Genomic DNA, 16529 nt, shown 5'->3' on the forward strand with positions numbered 1-16529 from the left:
TAATGGATAGGGGATGAAAAAGTTTGTTTTCTTCTTCTTTGTTGGTTACATAAAGGGCTTGTCGAGTACATGCAGAGTGCGCCGCGCCACAACTGCAAAAGCGGCACAGCAATGCTGATGCGTTAGCAGTACGCCAAAAGAGCAACTGGGCATTCCAGGAAGAGCGAGTCAAGAGATCTGAGCTGGAGGCATGTGGGCCAGCGCAGGTAAAAATCATTGAGAGATTGGCGGACAACGGTTGCTGCCTTGACGTCTTTGGGAGCCGGGATATCATAACCTCGAAGGTCCGAAGTGGGCCGTGTGGTGACTGCCACAGGTCTACCGCGATTTCTATGACTCGTTTCTTCGAGCAGCTCTGGCACGACGAGGGCAGCATACGATAATGGCAGCCAGTGGTAGCACGAGATGTCTGCGCCTTGGTTGAAAATCTACTGAAACTATGGAGGACAAAAGGAAGCTGCAATGGGCAAGAAACGGCGAGCCTGGGCGCCGTGGGCTAGCGATTCGTTGCCAAACAAGCGCCACTACTGATAGAGCCAGGTTGTGCTGTCTCCCTGGCTCTGTTTTTGCGTGTTGCACCTGCAACACTTGGGGTTTCCCCCACCCCCGTCCCATAATATGCGGTGGCGCTTGTATCTGAATCAACAAAAGGGTGTTGGGCAACATACTGATACAGAGCAGCAAGGCGGCTTCTATTCCCCCCTCCGGTTCGAGATAACGACTGTGGCTGTGAAACGTTGACGGTGAAAAGGCGTGGGGAGAATGAAGCCGTTGCTCATCTACATTCAATCAGCATCGCCTTGCGCTGCATCGGCGGCTTGCCACGGTACCAGCGTACTTGCATAACTCCAGAGGGTAATGATACCCCCCCACATGTCCCAGCTATCCGGATTCTCTATTACAGTTTTGGCGGACGCATCCCACAAGAAGACGGGCGCTGGTGAAGAAAAAGGAAGGGCGCAAGAGAAAAGGGAGGGGGCGTGAGCATGTTGATGAGAGGGGAAAGCGAATCAAGCATGCAGATGTGTGCAGGACACGGGGCAAAGGTACAACAGGCACACGCATGGGATGTGGTCAGTGGCGGCGTGCGGAAGAGGATCCGTGATACCCGCACCAACCGGGTAGGGCCTACCAGTATGTACCTTGACTGGGTACGAAGCGAGAAAGCACAGGAGCTGTCATAAGGAGGATTTTACTTGCCACTTTTCGGAAGCAAAGGGAGGCCATACGCCATTGACGATGGTGGTTATATTCAACAGTGTATCGCTTGCACCCGGGAAAGACGCAGCTCCGATTTCCGGTTGGATGGGTCAAAGACTCAGATGAGGGGGAATGGGCTGCATCAGTGGACGCCACACCGACGTTGTTTCTTGTGCATCTGCTCTGAGCCCAGCCCAGGCCAGCGGAGTGTGATGAGGGCTTACCGGCTGCGGAGCTGAGACAACGGGAACCGAGAAGGACAAGGAAAAGGCAAGGACGGGCTTGACCGGTCACTGGCTGACGGACAAGAGGAACCATTCTAGGAGAATTGCGACACGCCTTCTGGCTGCCACCCTCTTGTGGACATGGGCCCATGCCACTGCTCGGAGACGGAACGCTATTCGTATGCATCGTGGTGCACGAAAAGAAATGCCTCGTCAGACAGCAGCAGGAAGCCATCTGCAGGCAAATTGGCACAGACAAGTGGCCTCTCATGTTAACGCCCGCACTGGAATTCTTTTCTCAAGCTTCTTGACTAAACTAACTATTATGGAAGCAAAACTGGAGAAGCCAGACTTATTATTAGCGCCCTCGCGCCGGGAGGGGCCGCTCCACGGTAATATGGGAATTACTTCGGGAAACAAGAGCAGAAGGAAAAGTTGCGCTGCACGGCACGTCTTTCTCCCTCTTGGTGCGTCAAGATATCACATCGGGCAGGTGCTTGCTCTGCCTTTGGTGTGCATTCTACCATGTTTTCGTAGGGGCGCGGACTGGGGTTTGTTTGCTTTAGCTGGCTAATCATATTTTAGCTTGGTCATGATTCGTGCATCGACAGCGGTTCAAGACTCAGCAAGCACAAGTCTGAAAACCAAAGCGAGGGGGCAAGCGACGGGCGGTGCTGCACGAGAGAGCGAAAGCGGACTCAATGGCCGTTGTTGAGCTGCGCCTTCTGCATCATGTCATGATTCCTCTCTTATTCTCTATATTGGGATGCGGTGTGATTGGCTTCTGCGTCTGCAGAAGGCGCTCATACACACCATGCTCACACGCACATATGCACGCACAGTTCCTACTCGGCGCGGCTGTCGGCTGCCCTGGGCTCAGAAGGTTCAGAACAGCCACGTTGTGTCACCACACCGATACACATGCGGCGTAATGGAGCCCATGATCTCTGCAGTGTGTCTCTATGCATGTACCGCATCTTTTTCCCTTTGACAGACTTCTCATCCTCGTGTGACCTTGGCCTACCTTATGCTTGTGCTACCAGGGGGTGTACACATGGAAGAGCAGCGTGATGCTGTGATGCTGTCCTTTTTGCTCTTGCTGCGGTTCCACATCGCAATTGAAACAGACGAGGCCCGTGACGACCACTTGGCGTCTAATTTATTGGAGTTTATCCTTGGCTTCTCACGCACACGGCCTGCTTTCAGGGAGCACCATCGCCATATCGTCGACTGAATACAGGGATGGCTGTCTCGCCTGCGCTTGTCATGATTGGCTCTCCCACCTTTGCCAGGTAGGCTGGTATCTAGGGTTCGGTTCGGGGCTGGCAAATATTGGCAAATATGCTGGGGTAGGCTTGGGCCCCCTTGTCCCTCGCTATCTCTGGCTTGTACTCTGGAGTGCTGGCATAGTTAGATACGTGAATACTATAAACCAGGCAGGTAAGTCAGCCAGAAACTCATCTGCTGTTGGCTGCTTTTCTGTTAATTGATCGACCAGTCGACTCGACAGGGACAAGGCTGCTGATGCTCAAGATTAGGCGTGCACGGTAACATCTCGCTTTCAAGTTGCGCCTCGCAGCCGCGAGAGCTCCAGGGGGTTTTCTCTATCACGGCCACAAAAACAGAAGCACATTTCGGATCGCTCCTTTCTAGTCTCGCCAGAGTTTGTTTAGCATTACTCGCACAAGGTGCCACTTCCACAAGGCGACGATGCGACGAGTGCGTGCGATAATGGGTGGCGCAACTCGTTGTACAACCATCTCAGGGCCACACACGTTTGCTTTTCTTGCTTGGCTGGTTTGTTTCTACGCCTTGTACCAAAACGCCTCTTTTTAAAGTTTGAATTCGGGCGATCGTGTCCAACGTTACGATGGACAATGTACCTAGAGGCTAGAAGCCTCTTGGAGCAGTCCAATGTTGGCTCTTTGCGGAAGCGCGACACGTGCGACAACTTGTGTAAGTAAGGTGGCTACGGATTACAGGCTATTCTAATATGCCATCAGGCTCTATCTTACTTTACTCCTTGTCTCGGGACAAGGCCAGGACGAGTGGTTTCGCCGAGCCTCCGTCGTATCCTGTGTGATCGCATCTGTCCCGGTCATTGGCCAATGCGCCCCCCCTCGAGGAGAGTGCATTTTAGGGGTCTAACAAGAAGATGCATCCACCAGTCTAGACGTGGGAAAAAGAGGGCACAAGGGGCTAACAGAAATCTAGCCGAGTCAACCAGTTGAGAGGGAAGATTGGCTCTTGCAGTAGTGAAACTTGGCAAGAATTGACATCAACAGCGGCGGTCAGGCGAGAGAACTCTAAACCAAGAAACGGGTTCAGCCTCACATCATGACAGGGACCAGGGACCGAAGCGAGCCGAAGAAGAAAAACAACTAATGAGTAATGAGGGGTCTGAACAAGGCTGCGTCGCGGCGAGAATGTCCAAGTGACGACTCATGCAACGATCGGGCCGAGCAAGACTAGCTGTATTGCGTTGGGGGTTTTTATATCTTCTCTTGCCGAGAAAATGAAGATGGCGGAGAATTACAATGCCAATCAATGTTACATGATCGATCACGCAATGTAGCGTGCAACAGCAGAGGTGGATGTCAAAAGCCCCAGTCGACTGCCGCATCTCAAGTTGCGCGACTCACGCCCAACAGTGTTGCGACGAGTGAGGACGTGGATATTGTCGCGTATACAACGTTTGAACGGGGTCACTTTTTTTTGGTTTCTTCTTTATTCTGCGGACCCGTGAGAGGGACGAGATCGATGATCGTTGTTACATCTGAACCCGCCGATATTATGCCGCCCCAAACTCTAAATCCTTCACGAAAGCATGGGAAAGAAATGACAAGGTAAAAAAAGAAAATGACGAGTCATTGAGATCGATACTTACAACTCCCCCATGCTATCTTGACCCCCCCCTCCTCGGGGACCTGGAAGCAAATTCATTGATGGCTAATTCTGTTTTAGTAAAGGGCAAGCGAAAAAACATTCCTCGACTTCATAGACTACGAATAGAGAGTTTTGCTCGTCCGAGCGCTTGCTTCCTTTCTATCTCTTCTTGTCTCTTGTCTCCGCATAGAATCAATCATGATTTTCAGAGAAACCAAAAACCCAGGCCAGGATCTTTCTGGAAACCCCCCCCCCCCCTTGTTCAGTCATAGCATTACTGCTTATTACTCGTTCTCCGTTGTTCACGACTCGGGTGCAGCAACAGCCCACAATCTGCTCCAAGAAGCCCTATCTATCATTGGTAATCATTTTTACTTGGCTGATTCTAGATTCGCGGGAACTGGTTTCCAAGGATTGGGCATGGTAAGCCCAACGCCGCGCACGCCCAGGCCCTCCATCACGGTCAATGTCTCAGCCGCGCCCCCGAAACGAAGCCGAATTCCCGCCGCCTTTTCATCTCTCTGGATACGGCGGATTCAAAGCACGAACTTGAGTCAACATTGTTTTATGAATGGGGAAAAGAAATTTCACAACTATGCTAATCAGATAGATTACTATTCTATATAACCCCCCCTTGGCACGCTCGGGCGGAATCATGTTCCCCGTGCAATATCGGTTCATACCAGTATTCGTAGATCCCTTGCACTCCAATGTCTCACAACGTGGTGGATATGAAAGGCGCCAAGCAAACACAAGAAAAAGACTCCCTTCTTCCTGTGCGCGCCGGCTTCAGCCGAGACAGCATATCATGTCAGCTGTCTACCTGTTGGAGAGTCTCGCAGAATTGCTCAACATCACACAGTATTGGTGGTAATAGTCAAATACCCCTTTTGCTCACTGGTAGAGTATATGACTTTTTGCATGCTATACAAGAATATACAACAGTGTCCAAAGACGATAGATGGGAAAAAAACAACTTTTTGTGTGAAAAAAAAAAAGTGTAACAACACCTTCCGTTTGAATGCAACGATTAAACTCCCACAGCCGCCAAAATAACAACAATACATGCCCTTGTTCAAAGAGCCTGGACTTGGTTCAAGAAAATGACCTCATTCCACCTCGAGACCCGCCTGCTTCATGAGACTGTAAAAGTGGCCCTGCTTCTTGTACAGCACCGCGGGCGTGTCAAACTCGACCACCTCGCCCTTGTCCAGGACAATGACGCGGTCGCTGTCCACAATGGTATTCAGGCGGTGCGCCACGGTGATGATGGTGCGGTTGGCAAATAGCGGCGTCCGCAGCGTCGCCTGCAGCATCGCGTCCGTCTCCACGTCCACGGCGGCCGTCGCCTCGTCCAGCACCAGAATGTTGGACGGAGTCAGCATCGCGCGTGCCAGAGACACCAGCTGCCGTTGGCCCTGGGAAAGGTTCGATCCTAGCGAGAAAAACACTGGTTAGTAATTGCTGTTGTCCGGGTAAAATTGGCATGTCTCGGCATCGTGCCATTTTTCAAACAAACGGCCAACATGCCATCCCACCCTGACAGGAGGCGTCTTCAGCCATAAGCTGATCCAATTCACCGTCTGTTTCACCGCACACGTAGCACCGGTAACACAAATCTCCATGTCAATCTGAAAAGCAGCAGCTTACCTCCTTCAGTAATTCTGGCCTCGAGGCCACCGTCCATATTCTTGACGTGATCCTTGAGACGAGCGTGATCTACAAACAATATTAGCCTCGTCACGCAACAGCAGGCTTTGAACATAACATACCGAGAACGCTCCATAGCTCCGTATCGTCATGGACGTGTCCGGGGTCCAGGTTATCGCGCACGTTGCCCTCAAACAGAGCGGCATCTTGTGGAATTATGGCAAGTCTGCGACGAAGATCCAGCAGACCGATGGATGACGTATTCAGGTTGTCGATGCCGATGTAGCCCATGGCAGGCTCAATCAGACGGAACAGAGCCAGCGTGAGTGACGACTTGCCCGCTCCTGTGCGACCAACAACACCAATCTTTTCATGCGACTTGATGTGCAGATTGATATTCTTGAGTACCAGATCAAGCCCCTCACGGTAGCGAGTGCTATAGTTATGGAACTCAACCTCGCCCTTAGCAGGCCAGGCCACAGGTGGGCGGTGGTTGGCAATCACCTCGGGAGCCTCGCTGGGCAGCGCGGCATACTCGAGAACACGCTCGACCGAGACGATGTTGGTCTCAACCTCGACAGTCTGTCGAACAATCCAGTTCAGAGAAGTGGTGATTTGCAGGGCTTGAGACAGCGAAAGACCAATGGGGCCGTCTCCGAGGCCAGAGCCGCTGGCAACAGCAATGATGGCAAGTCCAGCAGCGGCCAAGATGACAACGGCGCCCATGACTTCTAAGCGTATAGCAAGCCATCTGTTGGCGCTGATGGACGGGAAGTAAGCCTTAAGATTGGCGTCGAGACGCCATTCATTCTCGAGGCGGAAACGCTCCTGCTGACGGTACGCACGGATTGTGGTGAGGCCGCCAAGAGACTCCTGAAAGTGAGCGTAGATAGGACTGCGACTGACACTGTCAAGGCGCTTCAGCTCACGCGAAGTGCGGAGGTAGTAGCGCTGGATCCAGTAATACGCCAGACCTAGAGGAATAATGAATGCTGCAAACGGAGGTGTCGTGTAAGAAATGACCAAAATGGTGAATCCAGAGCGCGCAACGTTGTTGAAGAGCATGTTAAAGACACGAGCAAGAATCTCATCAACCTTGTAGATATCGCTGGAGAATCTGTTGAGGATACGTCCAGTGGGGGTGGTATCAAAGAAGGACATGGGAGAACGGAAAATTGCGTTGGCCATGCGCTCGTGCAGCTTGCGCGAGGCTTCGATGGAGCAGAAAATCCAAAGTACCAAGGTTTGGACGACAGTAAGAGCAGAAGACGAAATACCAATCGCAAAGTAGATGCCAATGTACGTGCCAACCTTCTCGTTGGTGCCCTTGTCACGGTTCTGATCGGCCCAATGCTGCAGCCAGAAAGCAGCAGCAATGTTGGCCGTTTGAGCAGCGAGGAGGGCAGTAAGATAGACAAAGACGGCAATCGCATTGTTCTCCTTGGCATATTCTCCGTAGACAGACCACTTGACTTTGCCCTGTTCGACGAATTCCTTTTTTTGCAAGGTACGGCGACTGGGGGTCACCTCCTCATCGGTAAGCTTGCCGCGAGGACCACGGAAAGATGCTGTGCTGGCACGGCGCAGAGTAGCTAAGCTGCCAGAGCGACCCTTGTCAGTCACAGCGAGTCCCATCTTGGCAGTCTTGATAGAGGCCAATTCAGGAACATCTTCCTTGGCCTCTTCCAGCTCCTCCTTATCCTGGCTGCTGTCGGCACCAAGGATGGTAGATTCGCTCGAAGGCGGCGTGGAAGATCCAGAAGCATTGTCGGAGTCCTGAGATGAAGTGCGTAGAAGGTCAGCGACGAGACCTTTCTTGGCCACTAGCTCGTCGTAGGAGCCACGCTCAGCTATCTCACCATCGCGGAGGAGAGTAATGTAGCTTGCCTGGCGCAAGACGGGGATGGAGTTGGTAGCAAGGATGCGGGTCTTGGAAGCAAGCAAGCCGCGGGGTCCGAGGACGCTGTCAATGATGTGTCGCCCAACATGAGAGTCAACGGCAGACAGAACGTCGTCAAGTAGGTAAATATCAGCACGAGCGTACACGGCTCGGGCGAGAGAAACGCGAGCCTTTTGTCCTCCACTCAGGGAAATGCCACGTTCACCAACGACTGTCTCGTCACCATCGGGGAGCTGGGCAAAGTCATCGAGAAGAGCACAAGCCTTGACAGTCTTTTCGTAGAACTCGGAGTCGTAGCGGTAACCAAATACAATGTTTTCCTTGACAGTGGCGTTGAGCACCCAAGTTTGCTGGGATGCATAAGCCACATTGCCGCGGACTTCTGCGCGACCTTTGACCTTCCAGAGATCGCCGAGGATGCTCTGGAGGAAGGATGATTTACCGGCACCGACACGGCCAACAACGCAAGAGAGCTCGCCCTTGTAAGCGGTGAAGTTGATATCTTGAAGGGCATTCTTATCCTCGTGGCGGTTCCAGGAAAAGGTGGCGTCGCGGATAATGACAGACTCCTCGCCGAGCTTGGTAGGAGCAGGTCCAACAGTGATGGCATCGGATTGAACTTCCTCGGCGTTGAAAAAGTCGGTGAGACGACCGACAGCGACAGAGGCTTCGACAATGGATGTGATAACCATGGGTAGGACGGCCAAGGGGAAAGACAAAAGATTGAAGAGTGCGAGAGCAGGGAAGACAATGTCCGTCGTCAGCGGCTTGTTTTGGGTGAGGACAAAAAATGTAAAGGTTGAGCAAGATACGAAGAAGGGAGCCGTGTTCCAGGTAAAATTGGCAATAGCCTGAGTAGCACCGATCCTGCGGAGATTCTTGAGCTCCTGTTCATTTCGCACAAAGTTAAGCTTGTTCATAAAGGCCGAGCCCCAAGAGTAAAGTTTGATACTCTTCATATTGGTGATGATTTCGTTGATGAGACGGCTTCTGGCATCCTTGTTCTTCATCTGTTCCTTCTGAAGCCTTTTCATGAGTCTTGCAACATAGCCCTGAATGGGCATCATGATGATCATGACGGCAATACCCGCAAGCATAGACCATCCCACGAGGCTGTAGAGGGAGACCATACAGATGATGATTTGAAACGGAGCAGACCAAGCCTGCTGGGCAAACTGTGTCAGGTCCTGAAGGCGCTGAGCGTCGACAGCCATGTAGTTGACAATGTCACCAGTCGACTTGGTGGAGCGACCTTCGTTGGAGAGTTTGAGCGCCTTGCGATAGATGCTGGAGCCGAGGCCACCCTTGATGCGCATACCAGTTTCGAAGGCAAGCTGGAAGTATTGGTGCACCATGGTGGTCTGGAAAATGGCACATGCAAACATGGCGAGTGCGAGAGCGGCACCCTTGATAACAGGTTGGGGCGAATCAGTCTCATAAGATTGGACCCATCTGAGCAGCAGACGAAGTAATTGAGGCTGAATGTACTGTGACATGTCATTCAAGATCTTGAAAATGGCTGCGACGGCATAAGGGCCTCCGTAAGCACGGAAGAGAACAAGCCAAAGAGAAGGAGACTTGGGTCTACTTTTCATCTCATGATCCCATGCATCACTAAATCTCTGCCCAGTCGTGCTGGTCTTGTCGGCTTTGGCAAGAGCCCAGAGATCGTCCTCGGTGAGGAAAGTCTTGTAGCCAAAACGCATCATAGGGGTCATCCAAGAAAATGTGAGCATGGAGAAGACTGTTGCATATTCGACTGGGCACTCATCCTCGTCGGTAATGGCATGATAGTCGCTGGGGGTCCCGAAACGAGGCCACAGCCACTCAACGAGGAACTCGGCGGCAGAGAGGCCGAACCCAACACAGTAGGAGATGAAGTAGGGTTGATCATGGACGTAGAGCTGCTGGGAGATGAGAGAGCGAAGCTTGACGCTCTGTGCAATCATGAGAAAGAGCCAGTAGAAAAGGACGACGCCATTGGCGTGTCTGATCCTAGTGTGCTCAATGTGTTGGATATAGAAGATGACGACGAAGGAAGCGAGTAGCAGCAATGTGGTGGCGATGCGAAAGTCGAGACGGTTGGATTGCATGACCTGGAAGAGAAGCTGGACGAGAACAGATGCGGTTAAAACTCCAAAGAGTGTCTATAGGATTGTTAATACCAAGTCAATGAGCAGTACCAACGAGAAGCTGTGTGACAGACCTGCTTGAGCCAGTAGCCAGCATCCTTGGGCGTCTTGTTGTCGTTCTTGCCACGAAGATACCAAATTGCTAGAGGGCCAAATAGAAAGCTAAAGACAGCAACGGACCCGATCCAAACATCAATGAAGCAAGGCGTGAAGTCGTAGCGAATCGGGCTGAGAGGGCCCCATCCTTCGGGGTCGGCGCAGAAGGGATGCGATTTGGGTTTGAAGTAGCCGTGCAAATTCTCCATTGGGCGGAGGCCGGTGAAGGAACCGGTATGCAGCAAACGCTGCTGGGTATCGGGGTAATCCATCATGGCATTCGCTGTATAGATTCAAGTCGTCGGGACGCACAGCGCATGCTCGATGGGGCGAGGTGAAGCGGAAGGACGGAGGATGCTGGTGGCGGGTGCTGGTGGCGGGTGCGGGGGTCGGTTTTAGCAGAGCTCGCAGCGCAGTGACAGGCGACGGTCCGACAGCGGCGAAAATCACAGTAGCAGCGAAGGAGCAGCAGCAATCCCGGTCGTTTGTCGATGCGCCTGCAATTAAGAGGCAGCTACGGCAAAGGTTTCTTAGCAAAAGTTGACGAGTATAGATGAACGAGCGACTCGAAAAGGCGAAAGGCAAAAGGCAAAAAGAAAAAAGGCAGACAAGAAATACATGCAATGACGGCTGGCCTTCCATTCCCAGTGGACCACGGCTGGCTCGTCGCCGCGTCCAGATGCAGACCAGCTTTGTCAGCGAGCTTATGATGACGGCACTTGATTGGAGGGATGACTAGAAAAAGGCCCACAAACAGCCTTGGTCCTTGTAACGAGCCCACTAAATGCACTAAACTGTGCTAGAGTGGCGCCTGCCAGACCGCTAAATTCCCTATAAAGTCCGCTGCATCTGTTATGGCGGTCTCTCAGTGGCGGCTGGTGTATCAATAAGATACTGTACAATCTCATTGTATTACCCTTAATTATCTGCTGGTCGGCATTAACGCTGCACCTCTGCCGGCGAGTGGTGGATTAGTCAAGATGGTTCATGAAGACAGGCCTAAACCTTTGCTCGGGGGCAAGGCGTTAAAGCCGGCTGCTCGCTAGCCCGGTGCTGCACGTCATGACTCTGCTTCTGCGCCACTTGACCGGTCTTGCACCCACGATGTGGTACCCTGCACTCGAAGACCCGAGTTTGGTGGTGGCACTACGCGTGGTGCAGGAGGCGAGCATTGATTGCCAAAACGCACGGTTAACTGGGCAGTACCGCGCCTCACTCCGATGTGCAAGTGCTTAAGTTTGCATGATATGTGTGCCGTTGGTCGACTCTTTGACCGCATGGAGGGCAAGTATAGACTGATGCTGAAGAGATTCTCACCAGGCTACAAACACAAAGTTGCAAGGTTCGAAGAAATAACACACCACCAAGATGATGCATCAGCATAATGTTAGCGCTCTACGCGCATACATTTCTTTTGCTTCTGGAATGAAGAAAGAGCATGGGCTTTTGCAGGCGGGGGTGGTGATAAGAAGCGCGACTCATTTGTAAAGTATACATGCTGAAATGTGTGCCAGCAAGCGTTTGAAATGTCCTCGCGGCGTGATTTCCCCGAGAAAATTGGCGCTTCTGACAACCGCCATTTGTGCATTTTCTAGATTCAAGAGCAGCGGCAAAGCAGCGCGTTTGATGCATACATATCTGCAGTGATCTTGGTCATCTGTTCTATTATTGACGAGCTATGGTTGCAGCATCTTTGTGTCCTCACTCCAGCCCCTGCAGAAATTTGACCACAGTCTTGGCGAGCCATTCCTTTCCAGCAGCGTTCGCAACAGCATGTGTGGCGTCGGGAATCGACCCCGACAGCGGACTAACCAGCGGACTCGCAGCACGATACAGTTTGCGCAGAGCATCCTGGCTAACATGGGCCGGGACATACTCGTCATCTTCAGAGTGTAGCACTAGGACAGGTCTGGTGAAGCGACCCCAGAACTTTTCGCGAGTTGCCTGGTCAAGATCCGAGGAAAAGTAGTCATCGTCGCCACTGTAATTCTATGAGCACGAGTCTTACTGCAAGAACGAGAGGTCCTTACCCCTTTGCAAGCAACGAATGCAACCTGTAGGCCGTGATGGGTACGTCGAAACCTGCCGGGACCAGTCTTGCAGGGATATACTCTTTTTCCTGCCCGTCTGCAATCATCTTCTCCGAGACGGCAAGGAGCTCGTCAAAATTGGCAAAGTCGTTTTTCAGAGCCTCGCGGTCCGAAACGGGAGCCTGAACGACGAAACCATCCACTGGACTGCTCCCGTGTTTCTCGTAGTCGGCATATTCCATACAATCCTGGTTATGTAAGGGCCAAGCTTCACTGCTTCATATATCATGATACACTTACCTGACAGCCCGTAGAGTGACCAAACAACACAACCTTTTCGCGGCCAATGGAGCGCAGATATTTGACGAGTGCTGAGATATCCTCGACATCCTCCTTCAAGCTCGACGTGCCGAACCCGGTAAACGAGCTTCGCATCCGGATTTCAAAGATGGAATAGTCCAAGTCCTCGGCTTCCGCAACGAACTTAGCCACGGTCCGAATATACGGCACGGTGTGAGGTCCGTCAAAGAGCCCGCCAATAAAGATGACGGCATTCTTGGCCGCAGTTGCGCCTAGCTCGTAGGCACACGCACCCTTGACGCGAGACTTGTACGGATGAACCGTGACAGCGAAAGGTGGTAAAGTAGCCATGGCTGATATGATAGCCCAACAAGGTTATCAAGGAAAGGTTAATGGCTTGCGTGAAATAATATCGGGCGGTGCCTGGATGAGGAGACAGCTACAGAGGGGCAGCTTTCGCACAGTGCTGGGTGTCATATGTCGCAATTAATACGGCGCAATATAGCTTACAAGGGTCTTTTGGCGTATTACTCACGGATGACGGCCGTTTAATACGTGATTTGACTAGGTTGCTTGCTTCGGTTCATGTCTCCTTCTCAATCTGCCGTTCGCTAAAGTGTGTCCACCTTTGCGCGTTGGCACAGTGCGGGTCGAGAAGCTTCCCTCTTGCGTCCACTGTTTTGCAAGCATCCGTCTCAACGCTTCCATCGATGCGACATGTAAAGATATCTGAAGGTGCTTCAAAAAAATCACCAATGTATTAGAAATTGGTACCAATAGCTGTGAGACACGCACCTTGACGAAACTAGCAGACAGCCATGGAGGCAGTGGCCGATGCGGCGGCCCGCAACGCCTTGTTCCAACGCGTGAGTAACGCCTACCTATCTATGCAAGCTGCTTCCTAACTAATCGCACAGCTTAAACCATGTTGTGTTGAGATCAGTCGGCTCGCAATTCAGGAGGACCATGCCTCAGTAACTCGCGAGCTGCAGACTCTTACTGCCACGCTCTTGGACATCTTGCACTCGTCATCTCCCGACTTAGACGACAAGCTGGCTGGATATGTCTTCTTCCCATTGTCTCATATATTTCGTCAAATAGACAGCTTCCCGATGACTGTTGTGGAAAACTGTGTTGTTTGTCTACGAGTTCTCATCACATACGGCTGGCGGACAAGAATATCACCCGCCCTCGTCCAGCAAATATTCACCCTTCTCATCTTCCTCATCGACGGTGTACCTGGGTCAGATCAAGATCAGATAAAACCCGAGGAGTTAATATTAGAGTCGTTCCGAACATTGACTGCTCTGCTCGATGCAGCCGCGGGATCCGCACAAGCTGACGCCGGTCTGGCAGCGCCCGCGGCAATCCCGCAGCTAGGCCAGGGTGTCACAACGATGCTAGACGCTATTGCAGACGGCGTCACTCCAGCGATCCAGGAAGAGGCTCTTAGGTCCCTTATTGCATTCTATCAAGCGATCAGAGATCATGGCGCGTTGGCCACTTTCCTACCAGGCACATTGTCAAATCTTGCCAAGGTCCTCCATACTCCAGCGCGATACAGATCCTCAGTACTTGCGGGTTGCCTGAATGCTGTGAGAATAGTACTGACAAGAACGCTTGGTGACTTGCGCACACGATTGATTCTTGCACAGAAGGATCATGAAGGGGCCGAGAAGGAAGAAGATAAGAACAAGGTGCTGGGACCGGCGTGGCTGAACGCCACGATCGGACAAGTGAGAAACGCATTGGCAACGATGATGAAACTACGTGCACATGAATCGGACGAGGTCAAGTCTGCACTCAATCGACTGTGCATTACACTGCTAGACGAGTGTCACGAGACTTTGTCCAACTGTTCGGCGCTGCTTGTGAATACGGCCATTATACTGGATGTAAGTGATCACGACTCCATCACTGAAACGAACCTGTCGCACATAGCAGGGATCTATCCCGAACTGCTAGACGTGATCAAGACGACAGTCTATAACTGGATGTCAAGTTTACCACGGCATATGCAGTCGGCAGACGAGGACGTCAAACGGATCGCTATTCACAACTTTGCCAAGGGCATAGAGCTTTTGAGGAGCCTCAATATCGAATCGAGCATAATAGGAAGCGCCCTACCAAACACAATGTGCGATACAATTACCTCACTGCTCCAGGCTAGCAAAACATCGAGCTCTGACAACGCCGCTCCAATTCAGCTCTTGGAGACATCTTCCATGGCCAAGGCTGCCGGCAGGACGACTTATCCTCCCGTGCTGCTTTCACATAATAGCCAACGAGGCTTGAACCTAGAACTCATGTCTCTTCTGCGGGCTGTCAGCTCGACCCCTCAGACTGGCCCTTTGCTAGCTGATATGGTGGACTATGCTAGAAATGATACAGGTGCCAGCCAAGTCGCTGCTTACTGGCTATCGCTGGAGATCAGCAAAGCCGCACATGCCTCTACTGCCGATGAAGATGCCCTTCTCAATTTCACCGACCGTTCCAGTGGTTCAGGCGATGTTGAGTCCGCGTTCAGCGATCTGTATTCATTCTCGGTTGATATTTTGGACTCCCACAGCGATGCATCGACAGTTGATTGGCGCATGGAGGCACTTGCTCTTGAAGTAGTCGCTTACGCGGCACAGAGATCTGGCGAGTCTTTTAGACCCGAACTCATCGACGTTTTGTTCCCCATTGCAACATTTATGGGGTCGAATGATCCTCGGCTACAACAGCATGCCGTGGCCACATTGAATATCCTCGCATCGGCGAGCAAGTACAAATCCGTCTCGGACCTGATAGTAGGCAACGTCGACTACATGGTCAACTCCGTGGCACTGCGCCTGAACACGCTGGATATCTCGCCAGCCTCTGCACAGGTGCTCACGATGATGCTTCGTCTTGCAGGACCATGTCTCCTTCCGTTTTTGGACGACGTTGTCGAATCTATTTTCGTCGCGCTGGACAATTACCATGGCTATCCCGCGTTTGTGGAAAGCCTATTCGACGTGCTTAAGGAGATTGTCGATCAAGGCGCCAAGACCGAAAGCACGCGCCTGCTTAAGGATCACGAGAAGAAAGAAATTCATCACAAGAAACAGCAAGGCCAGCGAGAAGACCTGAACAGTCTAATGGCCTTTCTAGATAAACGCAGCGAGCGCAAGCAGCGCGACGAAGCAGAGGCGCGAAACATGCGACCTCTGAAGGGTCATCCACAGGCACCCTGGGGCGAGCCCGAAAAGAAGAGCGGCGAGGAACACATGGACGATGTGGGTGGAGAGCCACCCAGCGAAGAGAAGCCGCCGAGCTCGTCGACCTACCAGCTGCTGAGCCGCGTGGCCAGCCTGACGCAGCACTACCTGACGTCGCCGACGCCGAAGCTGCGCCGGTCGCTGCTCGGGCTCCTTCAGTCGGCCGTCTCCGTGCTCGCCGCTGATGAGGACTCCTTTCTCCCGCTCGTAAATGCGCTTTGGCCCGTCATTGTCGGCCGGCTCCGGGACTCGGAGCCCTTCATCGTCGTCGAGGCCTGCGCCACGCTCGCGGCGCTCTGCACCGCCGCAGGCGATTTTCTCGGCTCGCGCTTCCAGACGGAGTGGCAGGACGGTCTACGTGACTTTTGCCGCCGAGCGAAGCGCAATGCCGCCGCCGCCGCAACAGGAGCTGGTCAGTCCACGCACACCGAAAGCAGATGGACAAAGGGCTCGGGATCGTCATCACTCGATGTAGTGGTGCCGCTGCGTGTAGAGGCTGGTGCGCTCGCCGTACGCAACGCGACGCTGACGAGCCGGCCGGAGGAGGAGCAGCTGGCGGGGGGCAGTCTCGGACAGCACGCGTCGCCGGCGAGGATCTGGATGGCGGTGGTGAGGCTGCTAACGGCGGTGGTGGCCTACGTGCGCGTCGACGAGACCATGTTTGAAGATGTGCTGGATCTGCTGGCGGACGTGTTGGACAGGAATCCGGACGCCAAGGAGGCGCTGGAGGTGATTAATGCGGATGCGGTGTGGCTTGCGCTGTATGAACGGGGACGGGTGGCTTTGCGAGCGGCTCCGATGGTCGACGGGGCGTCGTTTGTTGAGCTTATCAGTAAGGCGTAAACCAGGGCGACACATTTACTTCACGG

General features: G+C 52.7%; 3 protein-coding genes across 3 annotated transcripts; 1 reads left to right on the plus strand and 2 right to left on the minus strand.

Moving 5' to 3' along the window:
* Positions 1–5419: 5419 nt before the first annotated feature.
* On the minus strand, positions 5420–10360 carry BBA_08151 (ABC transporter transmembrane region; the record flags this gene model as incomplete). Its single annotated transcript, XM_008603248.1, has 4 exons — positions 5420–5760; positions 5961–6029; positions 6083–10007; positions 10067–10360. 4 exons carry the CDS (start codon positions 10358–10360, stop codon positions 5420–5422), a joined length of 4629 nt encoding a protein of 1542 aa, XP_008601470.1.
* Positions 10361–11789: 1429 nt separating this feature from the next.
* On the minus strand, positions 11790–12769 carry BBA_08152 (Protein of unknown function DUF1749; the record flags this gene model as incomplete). The annotated part of the gene is made up of 3 exons (XM_008603249.1): positions 11790–12069; positions 12119–12366; positions 12419–12769. The coding sequence occupies 3 exons, from the start codon at positions 12767–12769 to the stop codon at positions 11790–11792; spliced, it is 879 nt and encodes a 292-aa protein (XP_008601471.1).
* A 467-nt stretch (positions 12770–13236) lies between these two features.
* On the plus strand, positions 13237–16503 carry BBA_08153 (HEAT repeat protein; the record flags this gene model as incomplete). Its single annotated transcript, XM_008603250.1, has 2 exons — positions 13237–13284; positions 13336–16503. 2 exons carry the CDS (start codon positions 13237–13239, stop codon positions 16501–16503), a joined length of 3216 nt encoding a protein of 1071 aa, XP_008601472.1.
* Positions 16504–16529: the final 26 nt, after the last annotated feature.

The sequence above is a fragment of the Beauveria bassiana genome (assembly GCF_000280675.1).
Source record: "Beauveria bassiana ARSEF 2860 unplaced genomic scaffold BBA_S00031, whole genome shotgun sequence".
Classification (NCBI taxonomy): domain Eukaryota; kingdom Fungi; phylum Ascomycota; class Sordariomycetes; order Hypocreales; family Cordycipitaceae; genus Beauveria; species Beauveria bassiana.